Source organism: Molothrus ater, chromosome 2 (genome assembly GCF_012460135.2).
Source record: "Molothrus ater isolate BHLD 08-10-18 breed brown headed cowbird chromosome 2, BPBGC_Mater_1.1, whole genome shotgun sequence".
NCBI lineage: Eukaryota > Metazoa > Chordata > Aves > Passeriformes > Icteridae > Molothrus > Molothrus ater.
This window is the reverse complement of record NC_050479.2, coordinates 32,612,623-32,628,794: the sequence shown is the minus strand read 5'-3', so window position 1 is coordinate 32,628,794 and position 16,172 is coordinate 32,612,623. Positions and strand designations below refer to the sequence as shown.

The 16,172-nt window shown below is 38.9% G+C and overlaps 1 protein-coding gene across 1 annotated transcript in view; it reads left to right on the top strand.

Annotated features, from left to right (window-relative positions):
* The window catches only part of GABRB3 (gamma-aminobutyric acid type A receptor subunit beta3), a 115,716-nt gene extending 101,681 nt beyond the window's left edge, over nt 1–14,035 (top strand). Inside the window, exon 9 of the mRNA XM_036384758.1 lies at nt 10,093–14,035. Coding sequence (XP_036240651.1) covers nt 10,093–10,443 — 351 coding nt within the window. The 3' untranslated portion in view covers nt 10,444–14,035. The remainder of the gene's footprint in view (nt 1–10,092) is intronic.
* The last annotated feature ends 2,137 nt before the right edge of the window (nt 14,036–16,172 follow it).

Sequence of the window (16,172 nt, the reverse complement as noted above, 5' to 3'; positions counted from 1 at the left end):
ACTTACAACCTTTTCTTTTGTTTCTGAAGCATCCCAGGCAAATATAAAGAATTGTTCTGCTTTTTCTGCTGGTTTAATATCAACCGTGCATGAATGAAAAATTTCTTCACAGCAAGGGTTGTCAAACATTGGAACAGGCTGCCCAGGGAAGTGGTTGAATCACTATCCCTGGAGATATTTAAAAGATGTTCAGATGTGGCACTTGGAGACATGGTTGTGGCGCGGTGGGGGTTGGTCTCTTCTCCCACGTAGCAAGTGACAGAATGAGAGGAAGTGGCCTCAAGTTGCATTAGGGGAGGATTAGATTCTATATTAGGAAACATTTATTCACAGAAGAGAAATTCAGGCACTGGAATCACCATCACTGGAAGAGTTCAAAATTCATGTGGATGTGGCATGTGGGGACAAGCTTCATTGGTGAACATGGTTCTGGGTTAACAGATGAACTCAGTGACCTTAGGGGACTTCTTAGCCTAAGAGATTCTACGATTCTGTCAAATAAGGATAAAAATTCAGCGTACCAGAGTTTAAAGAAGAGTGTGTTACTTTGTCCCTTGGAGTCCCAGGTGTGAAAGGGAACTCTGCATGCATTGTAGAATCATATATACTCATATTTACTGTATTTGATGTTCAAATAACACAGGTTAAATAATATGGTATGATCCCTTTCTGTGTAGAAAACATTTTGTCTCCAGGCCTCAGCTGGGGAATTCAGCAGAGCTCTGTTTCAGTTTCTGGATTCAGTGCCTTCAGAAAAGCAGTGCCAGCATGCAACTGAAACACAGAAACATTAGGTAGAGCTAATCAGAAATCTTCCTTTGAAAAAAAACATGGATAGAAGATTCATTGGATGTAGGATGTCAAATTTCTCATTTGAGAAACACTGGCAAATGTGAAGCATAGGAAACTGATCAGAACAGGCAAGAGGTCCCATGGATTTCAAGATGTGCATCTCAGGGAAAATACATCTAACAGATCTACTTTGGACAAGGTTTTCCATGGCTTTGAGATACCACAGCCTTGAAGCAGGAAAATGTCTTATCTTCTGAATCATGTCCACCATTTACCATGCTATACAGATATCCATGGATGCAGCAGGACTGGAGTCATGCAAGAGTTCTTAGCACACTGTCTATGGAAGACAGTACCTGAAAGCTCTGCAACCTTGGTTCTGACCACTTCAGGGATAGTAAAGAGTGATTAACTTCCAGTCTCTCCTTTGGTGGCTGTTGAGCTTCTTGCTTTAGAATTGGGACTCCGGTGCTGGATGTTCTGGGACAGGCTCACACAGTGTACCCCAATACTGCACAGTAAGGGAGGCTCAGAGACACACAGGAAGACTACTTTGTGCAAGTTCAATGACATTATTGGTTTTGTGGTTTTGCTGAGGCTTCAGTCTTCCATGAAGTGTAATTCCATTCAGAAAGAGAAGGTTTCTAATTCTGGAAAATTTTTCCAATCTCATGTGTTTTGGGGCTGAGCGACATTTTTAAAGAAAGGGAGAATGCCAAAAGCAGGCAGCCCACTTTGCACTTATCACCACTGTTTCATGACTGTCAAATGTAAGCTGTGCTGGAAAGGAGATTGAAAAATGTTCAAATATAAAACTGGAAGAAGGCATTATTATTAGTTTATTTCTGACTACTATTTTGGGTTGCTCTGTTGCTGTTTTGTTTTAGTAATTGAATTTGCTTGTTTATGAACCATGTGCATGAACTCCCTGCCACTGATTAAGAATACTAGCTGAGGGCGCTAGGAAAACAAAACAAAACAAATCAAAAAACCAAACTGAGCCAAATAAAAAAATAAACATTATTCAGTTTATTGTCCACATCAGATGCTCTAACTTGTGGGTGTAGTGACTTAGTGCTTAGTGGTGTATCAGGTCCAGCCACAGTCAGGAGGAGCTGGTGGTGTGGTGGAAATCCCTTGTGTTGGGAGGCAGCACTAGCCGAGAAGGGGTAGCTCAACACATTGCCTGGTGCTCAGGTCCTGAGTTCAAGCTTTTCTTTTATGGTTCCCAAGACTGGAAGTGCTGCTGAGACAGTGTCTTTCAGGCAAAGGGAACAAGAGAAGGCAGTGAGAAAATTGCATGTTATTTCCACCCAGAAGTGTACTAGCCCATGAAAACCAGCATGATACTACTATTGTAGTCTATTTTTTACACATCAGAGAACTGAAATCTGGAGTGCAAGCTAGCAGGCTTGGTTAAAAACACTCCTCTTATAGTAGCAACAGGGCTTTTCTTGCTTTTCCTATTGGGCTGTAGAGCAACGGAGGTTTTTATAAAAAAAAATGTTCTAGACAACAAAGTGCACAGATGTGGGTATGTTGGTGTTGTATTTGATAACTGCTTTGCAAAGCAGTAACTTCATGCTCAGTAAGTCTTCTTCATAATGAAAGCATTTGCATTGTCAGAGGTTATGGGTTTGAAAAGCCAAAATTGGCACAACCACCCCCATTTTGGTGCTGCTGCTCTGGCTTTGCCCCTCCAGTGCCAGGCCTTTGGGTACTTCTCTCTGAGTTATTCCTGATATGCTACCACTCAGGCTTGCTGTGTTGAGGAGGGCTCCACCAGCTGCTGCTGCTGAGCTGTCTCTTGGCTTCAGTGCTCCCATTATGGCTTGCTGTCCAGCTCTGTCCATGTGTTGAATCCAGTGAGCCAAATAGCTCCAGGTGTAAGGGAAAGAAGAGCTCTTGCAGCATGGAATCGGCACAGCCAGTGTCCTCAGGTTGCAGAGGTGACAAAGAAAAGCAGTGGGGAGAGAAAAACTCTGCTCTCTATTTTCCTGTGCAGCACTGCTGAAGGTGGCATTATGGCTGAAGCACGTCTGACTAAATTGAATCTCTGGAAAAGGTTTCAGCAGATTCAGAGCTGGTGATGAGATGAAACCTGAGTGATCCTTTCTGAGTGACTCATCTGTGGATCAGCAGCTGACTACAGAGGAAATTTCACACTTAGCTGTCTCTTCTTTTGACTGCTTTTGCATCACATTTTATTTCAGATAATGCACTGTAAATAGTATTCCTCACTGAATTGTTCCAGCCTATAGCAGTACACCATAGTTACTGAGACAAACACAGGATGCTGGGGTTTTTTTTATGTGTTTAACCAATTTTCATACACATACTCATTTGGGATTGAAAACTCTCTTTTGAAATCCTTGATGTTCTGCTTCATAGATGAAGGCAAGCTCTAGGATCAAGCAAGAAATTAATTTTTATTTTTCATCAAATATTTTTTCTGACATGGTATTGATGCTTGAACTAAAGTCTTCTGATTGTAGAAAAACTGTCAGAAAAGAATAGGAAAATGTTTCCTTTGAAAATTGATTGCCATTGTTACAAATCAATTCCATTTATCCTGTTTGTGTTGGCAGATTGAGGCTTCATTTTTATCTCTCAAAGCTTTGCTACATAAGTTGTTAATTTTAAATAGGGCTCAGATAAAGCCTAATTTATGACTAAATCAGCGTGAGAGAGCTTTAAGGAAATCTTGTTGTCACTTGTGGTTCACTCTTGTGGTGGAGGCTACTTGTATAATCAGATGGTGAGCATGTGTTTTGGGCATTGCTCTGGACCTTCTGAGCTTGTGTGATATATGTTAAAGTCCCCTGCTGAACACATTGCTTTTTGGTTCAAACTGTGGCAATTTATGTTTTCAGTTTGGTGGGACCAAAAGTTCAGCCCCGGAGTGTCAATCAGGAGGGTAATTACCACACAAGCTCATTCAAGCTTCAAACCCTCAATGGCTGTCAGACATGTGGGAAGAGCTTCCTCTGACAAGAATAGTGCAATAACCCTTTATAAAAAGGCCCTTCTCATCAAGCAGTGTCTACATATATTTTTAGCTCTGGAGATTCCTGGCTCCAACCCCCGCTGTTGGCCAAGGCAGCTGCTTCCCACCAGGCATTGCTGAGAATAGAGGCTCAGGCCACTTACATCTACTTAGCAGTTTTGTTAATTGTAGCAGCCCTTCTCATAAGTGGGGTTTTATTGTGAAGATTAATATCTTGACTTCTGTGGAAGTATTATCACTCAGTTTAAATTGGAAAGTACGAGAATAGCAAAACTGGCAGTATTCTCCTGTGTATCTTCATCTTTCCTGGATACTTTTTTCAGTGCTTTTTTTAACAGTGGGAGATTTTTATATCACCACTGTGATGAGTAGGTACCAAATTTTGAAATATATCTGTCAAGGGTGATAAGCACAGTTCTTGTGGGAAGAACACTCATCCTGTAGCTCATGGTGGGGACATTCACTGTGCACTGAGACTCATACATGTACAAGTTTTATTTTGCAACCATTTTGCACAAGTATGCATTGTGCAAATCCTGAGATGGTAAGAAGGATAGAAGGATGTGCATAGGACATCTTAGAGGCTGTAATAATCCAGACAATGTGAAATACAGGGCAAAGGAGGACTATGCATTTGTTTCATTTTCTTCCTCCATTGAAATATATCAAGGCTAATTGTAAAACTTCATTATTACTTGACAGACAGTGAAAATAATATGGAAGTTCCTAATTAGTTTGCTTCTTCATGCTTTCCCTGTTTTTCAAGGTCTTTCCATCTTCCCAGTTCTGCTGGTTATCCTGGGTTCATCTACTAAGCTAATATAACATAATAACCTCTTCCATTTTTTGATGCTTATTAATTAATATAAACATATTTAAATGGCAGTGAGAGAAGTATCAAGTTTTAGACTCAGGGAGAACACTCAACACTATAATTTTTGTTTTGCCAGCAGTTTAAAATTTTTAAATATCCAAGGCATAGTGTGGTCGATGTATTTAGCTTTAAGCACAGATAAAACTTTAAGCTTGATTGCATGTTTTTCTACATTTTGGAAAGCCATTTATGCATAAGTAAAGAAGGTGAAAAGGCAGACACTGATCTCTGTGGTGACCAGTGACAGGACTCAAAGGAACGGCCTGAAGTTGTGTCAGAGCAGGTTCAGGTTGGATATTAGAAAAAGGTTCTTCTTCCAGAGGGTGTTTGGGCACTGGAACAGCTCTACAGGGCAGTGGTCACAGCACCAAGCCTGACAGAGTTCAAGGAATGTTTGGTCAATCAACTCTCAGGCACATGGTGTGACTGTTGGGGATGGTTCTTTGCAGGGTCAGGAGTCAGACCAGATGATCCTTGTGGGTCTCTTCCAACTCAGAATATTCTGTGATTCTGTATGTACTTAAATACTAATTTTGATGTAAAATAATGCAAGACTAACTACAGAGACAGAGCTTTTCATTATGTTATTTAAACCCCCTATTTGCATTTATATTGCTTCACATGATGGGAAGTGTTTACATGGTATTTGAAAATTTGGGATTGATGAACAAGTAAACATACCTATGGGGTTTGAACAAAATGCTTCCTATTTTTGAGCAAAATGCTTCCTCTGAAAGACTTACGAGGAAAACGAGATTTCATTGTAACATACTCTTTAAAATTTATGGAATATTAAACAGAAAACTAAATGAATTTGAAACAATTCAGACTCTACCTAAAAATAAATCAAGGCTTATGGTAGTTTTCTGGCCCTAGTAAAGTGCTTTCAAACTGGCTTTAAAGTTGATGTTTTTAAAAAATATTGGAGAAAGGTATTTAATAGCAGCTATTATATTTTGTTTTTAAACTAGAATAGCTAACATCTAAATGAGCCTGGATGCTAGGCAGAATTAAGAAGTAGATTTAGGACTTCCCAGATATAACAGGGCACTGGAGTTTTGGACCTGGAACATATAATCCAAGTTGAGCCCACTGGTGACATGGTGTTACTCCAAGAGCAAGGAGTAGGTTCTTTGTGAACATTGTCTTAATTCTCCTCCTTCTGGCTTCAGTTAGGTGAGTCACAGTCATTTTTGGGTAATGACATTAGGCTGCTGGAGTATTTGAACTTTTCACTTGTACTGTAATATGCATAGTTCAGAAATGGTAAACCTTCAAGGGTGAATCTGCTTCTCAAAATGCACTTATGTGAAATTCAGTCACTTCACCCTGGTGCAGGAGATGTAGTTACTCAGAGGTGGGAGGGATGGAGTTTGATAAAAATTTATTCTGAAATAAGAGCATATTGGTTTTGCATATTTGTACCCATGCTGATTCAGCAGAGAATTAATTAATGATTTGGTACTCAGCCGTTTTCATCTGTTTTGATGAAATTACTGGGAAATACTCCAAGGAAACAACCAACCCTTGCTTGTGTTGGGGAGGTGATGTGAGAATCAAACATGGAGACCATAGTGGAGAAGCAGGAAGGAATGGCTTCAGTGGAGCCAAAGTGGGAGAAAGAAGGCTGCAGATAGAATGGAAGCACAGGGCTGGCAGAGAAGTGATGAAAGGGAAATACTTTGGTCAAAGAAGGATGGTAAAAATTGAGGGGAAAGTGGCCAAATCCACAGTGTTCTCTCTGATTTATAGCAGCATTTGAGAGTAAAGCCTGATATTAGCATTTTGGGGAGAATTTCCAGTGCACAGAGTGACATTTTTGAGCAAGGTATTGTATTCTAAGGCTCATACAGAGTAAAACTAAATTTTATCAAAGACATTAGCCTTGTTTGTCATTCATTGCCGTAACTGCCTGTAATCCAGTGAGCTACATTTCTTAATCTATACCTGGGGTAACATTTTCCCTGGAGCCACTGAGCAACACTCGTGTTCACTCGTGAAGGATTTTGCCTTCCCTGTATATTCAGGCAAGCATGAGGCAACTTGCACAGGTTACCCTGCCATTATTGGTTAGCTTCTTTATTTGTTGAGAGAGCTTGTGTACCTTTGTCAAAGTAATTTAAATCATTGCTTAAATGATTCCAAAGTCATGCTTATGTGCAAATACTTTCTAACATACTGCATGCATTAAGTATTCATACTTTAGGACATCACCTTAAGATTGTCACAAAGTATTAGCTCTAATGTTGTCAACAGCTTAGGTGGTTTATTCAAAACCTCTGAAGGAATCAATTTGAGAGAATAAATCTCAAGCGTATCTGTGGACCAGAGGCTGATTTAACTTCTGCAGACCCCTTCTTCTCTCCATCTGCTCCTTCCTCTTATTTGACATGCAAGCCTGTTACTCCATTAGCAAAGAGATGAATTTCTAAAGTATGTTTCCAAATTTGTTTCATTTGACATTTTGAGAAAAATGTATACTATTATGCAGCTTCATAGGACATACTGGTATCTTTAGAAAAAGAATTTACACAAAAGTTGCAACTTTCTTGACCACCTTTCTGGTTTGATGCAGATGCATCTAGATGCAGTGACAAACAGTGAAAAGTTGCCACATCAAAGGCAGGAGCCATGTTAAGGTGGCATGTGAAGTTGGCAGATAAGGTGAAGAAGGCTGTGGAAGAAGGTGAAGAAGGTGCATTCAGGCTTCTCCTGATCAAGGGATTAATTTTATTCCTATTATTTCCTTTTAGGAATAAAATTAATTCCTTGATCAGGAGAAGCCTGAATGCATAGGTGTACCCTCCATAATACAGGCTTTCAACTGACAGTTCAGACCAGTCAAGGTTCAGTGTAGAAGGACAAAGTACCCAGGATGGGCTGATGTCTGTGTCTATGTAGGTGGCAGACAGAATCAGGAGAGATCAGGAAGTCCTGAGGGAAAGAGGAGTTGACGTTTGTGTTGGTAGAAGGAAAAGGAATAGAGATCTGCAAGGGCTCTAGGGTGAAGCCCACCAAAATGGTCTCTGCTATGACATTTTTATAAGCTGAAGGATGTTTCTCAAAGCCTGGGAGGAGATGGGAAAGATGACATTTGATGCCATGGGGGTCCGGATTAGAGATTTAGTTTTAAGCTTCACAAGGAAAAAACAGGTTGTTGAGATATCTTACACATTGCACAAAAAATATCCTAATCATAATTTGTATTCTTAGTGGAAAAAAAAAGCAACAGAAGAAACTGAAATCGGTTTTTTCAGAGACCACCATAAGTAGTGATGATATCCATGACTGTATTTTACATTTATGTTTATTCTCTGGTTACAGACACTGCACAACAGCATGAACTCCTTTCTACAAACCTTGAGATCTTACTTTTGTACCCAAAGGGTTTCTGCAATGGAGAAAATAAATTCTTCTTAATCACCACTGAGGCTTCTCCATGCCATTATTTTTGTTCATGTTGTTTATTTTTATTTATAGGCACTAATCAGCATAATGTGCCATTGCCTACAGCAGCAGGATTTGTTAGATACCTTAAAATTTTTTTTTCCTACTTGCCTGTATATCATTTGTAACATTTTACATTCTTTTTTTCCATTTGCAAGCACCTTGGCAAAGCATTACTGATGTACTATCATAATTGTCTTCCCTGAGAAGAGATAAGCTGAAGCATCAATAATTGATGAAAGAAATATCAATTTCACAAAATTTCAATAAGAATTAAAAAAGTTAAAAGCAGATGGACAGACACATAGCTGCGCACACTTTTAATCCATCACACAGCTTGCAAAGGACGTGGTATGAGATGACTGTGCAAACTTCAGAAGGCTGTGACAATAGCCTGTTTTTACAATCACTTTTAAACTGATGCTTCTAGAATGAAATGTTCAACTGCTACACATTTCAAACAGCTAGATCATGTGGCAGGTTAGAAAAATGTATTAATTGTGCGATGAATTATGGATGAATAAATTGCATATGTAAAACTGGAAATTATCCTGTATTCCATGATTCACTATCTATTTCTGACATGGAGAAATAAATTCTCTTGAACAGTCACACGTGTGTTAACTGTCTGAAAATACCCAGCACATGGCATTTTTTTTTACCTACAGCCATCATTTTCCTTGCCCAAAACTGGTAGAAAATATGGAGCTGATCCCTGCATTACCTGTATTGACTGCTCATCCTTCAGCCTGTAGGGCCTGGGGCATGGGGGTTGTGCTGTCCCACCAATGAAACTATCAAATACTGATTAAGACACCATTCCTTGGAACTTCTCCTCAGTGCCACTCATGGAAACTCTTAAGGTTTCTGGACTGCTGGAGCCATACACAACTCTGTGCTGCTCCTCTTTTGCCACTCAGGAGACTGGAGAATCTGGCTCAGATTTTAAGAGGCTAAATGATCAGCACCTTTCCTTTATTACTCAAAATGGCATCACACTGCTCTGTACTTGGAAATTTATATGGGGTTATTTTGATTTTTGTGTGGAGCTCTCTGTGATATGCCTGACCAGGGACCTGGTTTTTTGTCTATCAGGCTGATGCCTAGTCCTTGACTGGGTATGGGTTGCTGCTAACACAAACATTGACCTTGCTGTAGTTGTAGTTGCTATTAAATTAAGCAAAGTATTATAAATACTAAACCAAGATATCTACATAGAAATCGCTGTCAAGTTTCTCTCACCAAGACTTTGACTTTGTTAACATGATAAATATGCTTTGTGCTAAACACTGGTCACTGCCTCTGGAATAGGGTGGTGAAAGGGAAGAGTCCCTCCTATTTCCTCAATTCATTCACTTTTTTAATATGCCTTAAGTTCATTGTTTTTTAAGACCAATCACGCAGGCAGAAAATCCCTGCAGTTAAAAACTGCCATGATTGGAAAACTCTGCAAATGACTTTGGAAGGAAAACTTCAGGAGAGAGTTCAGCACATCAGAACTGTTCTTGTGATTTTAGCAAACTTCACAGGCACTTTTTAAAATCTTATTTTAGATCACAGTTAGGAAAAAAAAATCTAGCCAGTTTAATTTAATTTCCTACTGTAGCAGAGAGAGGATCCATCCCTTATTCTCTCACTCTATTGCCAGCAATGCAGAGGTTTCACTGAACTGCACCATCCTTTAAAATGTAACTGGTTCAGAGGGAGAAGAAAACGGTGGAGTTTGCCAAGTATGGTTTTGTACTGGATGTTTGGTAGTATGATGATAACCCTGTTTGTAAAAGTATTCAAGTACTTGCCTAATTTTAGGCAGCTGAATAGTGCCATTTCTTTTTTAAGATTATCACATGCTTAAAAATAATTACATTATTTTTCTAGATATGTATGGGTTTGGATATTTACATACACCCACATTCTGCTCATTGATGTCAAGTCTTTTGAAAGACTTTATGTTTCTATTTTTTCCCCCTAGGTGGACACCCATGGAAACATTCTGCTAACATCGCTTGAAATTCACAACGAGGTGGCAAGCAACGAGGTCACCACCAGCGTTACAGAAGCCCGAAATTCAACCATATCCTTTGACAACTCAGGAATCCAGTACAGAAAACAAAGCTCACATCGCGAAAGCTTTGGAAGGCGTCCATCAGAAAGAACAGGCTCCCATAGCAAGAGGGGCCATTTACGAAGAAGGTCTTCGCAACTGAAAATAAAAATCCCCGATCTAACAGATGTGAATGCCATCGACAGATGGTCAAGAATGGTGTTTCCATTCACATTTTCTCTTTTCAATTTAATTTACTGGCTATACTATGTTAACTGAGTGACTTAGTTTTTTTAAAGGACTTCAACTATAACAAGTGAAGTACTACTTGCCTGCAGAGTTTATATATATATTTATATATATATTTATATATAAAAAAAATATATATATGAACTTTTACTATGTAGACCATACTCATGTATGTGTGAATACATGTAGCAAAGAACTGTGTGTACTTTAAAGCACATACTGCAAAGCAAAAATATATGTATGCACACACACATGAACACATTCATTCTGAGGTTATGGACACTTTAACATAGAATGCACTTCACAGGAACTTTTTAAATTGAAAGGCAGGTGTCATCAAAGAAGCAAGCCTTGAGAAAGTAAGTGTTGTAAATTATCACTACAAAACTTCGATTGTCATAGAAATTTTTGAACAGCTGTAATCATGTATAAAGTCAGTGTTTAGTAACATCCTTTGTAAATGCTGCCATACACACGAATCATAAAGCAGTAAAGTTACACTGGTAAGTTTAAAGTAAGTATTTATATTGCAGATCCATCAACTACCATTTCATCAATTTTATTTTTCTTTGATAAAATTTTTTGGGTTTATATATGTCATATTTTCCCAGTCCAGGATGGACATAGTTTTTAATGATCTCTTGCTTTCTCTTCTGCAGTAAGTGAGCTGATCATGGGAGTGTTGTAGGTCTTTGGAGACATATACAAGTTTATAATATTTCAAACAAACATTTTAAGTGTCCATCAACAGTGACATGAATCTTTTGTAAGTACTGTAAATGTACAGCACATTTTCCTTCCCTTGGACTGATTCCAGCTGCCATGTCATTTTGAAAAAGAACAGCACATTTCTAGTATAATTTAGCTGAGAATTCAACTACTGTCAATGTGCTCTACATCTGCTGTAGATTTAAAGATTGTTATTCCAGTGAAAGCATAGAAGATGTCTCAGGTTATTTGTTACTTCAACATGAAATCACCTAGCTGTAGCCTTTTTTAAACATGCATTCATATTATTTAACATTCTTATAACATTGTATGTTAATGTAAAATATATTTGCATAATATGCATATAAGTATATTTTCTCAATATTTTTCTTTCCTGTGCTTGCTATCGTGACCGCATGTTGTCATATTTTTGTTTCTGTGATGTTATAACTTTTTATTCTCTAGAGTTGAGCAAATAGAGCACTTCTGATACTTTGATTCAGTAATGGAGCATTTTCATATTTTATTAATATACTGAAAGTATACGCCTACACTTACCAAGGTAGTGTGCTGCCATCACAGATCACAAGAGTATGTTTTGTTTCAGCATTAACTGTGTTCTAACATACCCTTCATGCAAATGTGACCATTTTAGTTTTGATCCCAGTTTGTTCCCTCACTGGGATTCCAACTTTTTTCAGTCTAGTAAATTGTAGTCATCGAGGTATGCCAATTTCAGATCTGTAAACCTAATTTGTTATTTAGCAGAACTAAATCTTTCTAAAGAAAAGAAGATATATTTTTTGTAAACAGTGTTTCTATCATGTACATTCTCAAATAACAACAAATACAGTAGCTTAAATAGATCTAAAAAAAATAGAATTCAGGCTTAGCCCTGACAGTTCTCTGCATGCTAAATTCCTGTGGATATCAATGGGATTTTTTGACAGAGAGCTTTGAATGCTAGCTGGAGAGTTCTATGGGCAAAAATAAGTGTGGATATGCATCTAGAAAAACCACCAAATATGAATGGAAGTGAAAAGGCCGCCCTGGCTCAGTAACAACCGCCCCCTGTTCTCACTAGGACTTGATTTACCGGTGAGTAGAGCAGCGATACACGGCCCATTACTGTTCTCACCCCTATTTGCAGCTGAACTGCGAAACTGCTCTGGACCAAAATTTCACCGTAGATGAGCCTGGTGTGCAAAGGTGTTTCAGTTCCATCCCCAAGGCTGCTCCCTGAGCATGGGTGGGCGGGCACGGTTGCCTTGCGGCGTCGCTGCAGTGCGATCCCCAGCCGGGAGCGTTCACCGGAGCCCCGGCTGCTGCCGTGGGCAGGATCCGCGCCGCAGTCCCGCTGCAGCCTTGGCAAGGGTGCAAAGTGGCTGAAGCTGCAGTTTTTAAGCACTGTGTCTGCAGACAACTACACATCATGAAGAGCCTCAAAGGAACCCGTATAGCTGGAGCAGAAAAACTTGGTGTTTAAAAGCTCCTCAGTATTAAGTCCCATTGGTAAAGCGCAACGTATTGTGAGCTCTCTAATATCTCTCCAGACTGTGAAGGGATTATAGAGCACATTGTCACCTTTATAATCAAAGTGACTAACAATTAGCACCCTCCCAAAATACATATTAGATAGAATTGTTGAAAATCTCTTCTAAGTTTTTATCTTAATAGCAAAATATATTTAAATAAAACTATCTGATTTTAATAAAAATCATAAATGGTAGGCTTTGCTTTAGAAAAATTTCCCTACTGAAATTATCCCCAAGCAAGTCTTCCTGTAAGTGCCCTAAAAGAACTACCCTAAGAAGTCGGATTTGAGAATGGTCCTCCCCTCATGATTTAACCACAGCACTCCCTTTTGTTCAAGCCCCACCTCCTAGGAATCACATGGCCAGGCAGAAACCTTCAATAAGAAGTGACTTTTTAGTTGTGATAGAAATGTGTATTCCAAATCCCACTGAAATCAATTCTTCAGTGGCTTAGACCGGAATTTCCAAGCAGGCAGAAAATTTCTCTCTGTACAGAGCAAAGAGGCAGTGTGGATTTTTCAGGGCCCTGCATGTGCAAGAGGCTGAGTCTCTGAAGACTCTCCCCCTCTCTTACCCTTTGCACTACTGGAGGGCAGCACGTTACTGCAGCCCCCTTCAGGGAAGTGTGCTCCCCATCTTGCCTGTCCTTGCAAAAAGTAGGCAGTTGCACATTTCAGCTTTTTCAAAAGATTTCACATTCATTGGTTTAGTCACAAACAGCTTTAACCTTGAACAGATCCAAGTCTTGGTTTGACTTGAAAAAAGCCAGGAAAACTCGCTTAAGGTTAGTACTTCATCATCTTACACACACATTTTTTGTGCCTTTTTTGCCAATTCTGTTCCTACAGCCCCAGCACGACTTCTTACACACAAAAACACACACGTACAACCATGTGTTAAGAGCAGTGTTTGCCTTGACCTCCCATTTTCTGGCTCTTGACCCTGTGCACTAGCTGCAGTATATTATTTTAACCATAGATTGCTTTAAGACAGCAAAAACAGCAATTTCAATTAAATCACACCAGAGTATTGTATTTCATAGCTAATTAACTCCTTTGTAACTCAACACTACTATAAATAACATTTACACATAATTTGTTTGTAAAAGGCATTTAAAAAAAGGAAAACTGGAACTATCTTCTGTTATAGCCCAAAGGGTCAATAAACAGTAGAAATATTGTGGTGGTTTAACTCCAAGTTGATTTCATCCCATTGTAAAGATAAACTAAAACCCAGTTCTTTTTGCTTAAGGCACAGCTATGTATTTTTGGTATTCTTCTGCAGTGAAAAAAAAGAATAGTAAAATGGAATGATGAAGAGATGCTTTATGAAAATATTGATGAATGAATATTAATTTATTAAAAAGGATTTAAAAATTATTTGATTGGGGTTTTTTTATTTTCTGGGAATGGAGGGAGTGTGATGACTGTTTAGCCAAATTTAATCTTAAATAGCATGTAATGATTAGTCTTACACATTTTATAGAAAAAGACCAAATATGGAAGCATTTTCTAAACAACACACAAATAGAAGATGAGACTCTGGAGCATTGAACGATATTTCCTATTGCTTTATATAGTAGATAAAGGAAGAAGGAAAAACTACATCCACTGACTTAGCAAGATTGTTAATAGCAAACCAATCTGTCTTCAAGCTGTGGTATTGCCAGTTGAGAGCAAAAAGTTTGTTCTGTGCTTTGTATGAAAAAGCCTGCTTCTACCCAGGACACAAAAGAGGTTTTTAATATCAAAACAAGATCATGTTTATTTATATGTTTCAGTAATCAAGAACTGTGTTCATTAAACTTTTTATTGCTAAATAAGTTATTTTAGAGGAGTCAGGATACAGAGAATTTTGTGAAAGGGGATTTTAAAGACACCTTGATATTAGTGCTACAACCCCTTCCCCCAAAACCAAAAAATACCTTGAAAATTTGGAAAGCAGGAACAAACTGTCTTATGCTTGCTTAAATCTCATAGTAGCTAATGATACGTGTCACAATTTTAAAAGCAGATAAAAATATTCAGCACCATAGTTGTAATGGCCTTTTAAATCAACAGAAAGGCTCCCTCTTATTTCAGCACATTTCTGCTCACTTTGAGCAATGATTCCCAGGTTGTAACATCTATGATCTATTTTTTCTAGTCCAGCCTGCATTGTAGAATGGGAGAGATTAACCCTGTGGCAAGTTTAGTTTTGTGATTGGGAATGTTTGCTAAGAGATGCATTTCTTTGTGTATATTGGAGATGATGAATGGATAAGTACTATTTTTTGCTCAAGTACTACTCATTATATCAAAGGAGTTCAGGTTCTAGTAGAAATGATGGGTTCTTTTCTCCAAATAGTTATGGTCCTGTTAGTATCAAGCCTATTTCCACAGATGTTTGTTTTATAGTCACAATGGTCACAACAGCCAGTGCCACTTGCTAAGAGAGGTACATCAGTAGCTGAAAACAACTAAACCAGTGGACATCTCAAGGCTTCTCTGAATTGCTTTTGGACAAAGAAATCTCCCATAAGTGCCCTCAAACTCCTCCAAATACATGGTCAGAGCTTTACAAAAATTATTTCAGATCGTGGATGTTTAATTTATGTGTTCCTTATAGCTTGTGAGAGCTGACTTGTAGACCCTGACGTACACATTCAGAAAATCAAACCTTTTGACAGTTTTCCCAAAATTCAGGATCACTTGTACTTGAAAACTAAAGCTATGTGGATAGAATATGAAATACTACAAAAGTAAAAAAACACCTACCCCTAAAATCAGCCAAAGTTTAAATCACTAATTAACTAAACTTAAGGTAATGCTTAAGCCAGCACAATATTTGTTTGGACAATGTCCCTTAGCTTTGCAACATTCACTGTGGTATGCACTGCACCAGCACTGCAGCCTAATTTAGGTTAGCAAGTTTTCTTCTACCCAGTAACAGAGAAAACCCATAAAGTGGCCCTGCACTGGCATAGCTCCGGGAAGGCAAAGGAAAAGAACCTCTCTGGGTTTTTGCTACACTGAGCTCTCCAGAAAGACTCTGTTCCCATCTCTGAATCCCTCCTTGGAGGCACTGATCATTCCTTTAACTCCAGAGGGAGCCTTAGGCTAACTCTGAATTATCCCCCAGCTTTCCACTAGGAGTTGGGTTGTTTCAGCTGTTATTGCTCCTGCTACAAAAACCTGGAGATAAAGTAGCTGTTACCCCAGCTGTCAGAAGGTACACTGGCAAACAGCATGTGGACTCAGGGCTAAGATATATCATGGTAATCTTTAGGTTATCCATTCTAATGTTCCATTAAACTATATTTCAGTTTTGTTCTAGCCTTCAAGGGTTAGCACACTTCTCTCCAGATGCTGGTGCTTTTTATACCTGGGACAGAGCGTGGGAAGTTTTTCTAAACACTTTAAATCTGCCCAGAAGTACTCTCCTGGGCATTTCCTCCATCTCTCATCCACACCACAGGTCAGAGTTTGCATTGCCCCTGCACTAGGTTAACCACCCCCCTACTGAGAGCCCAGACCT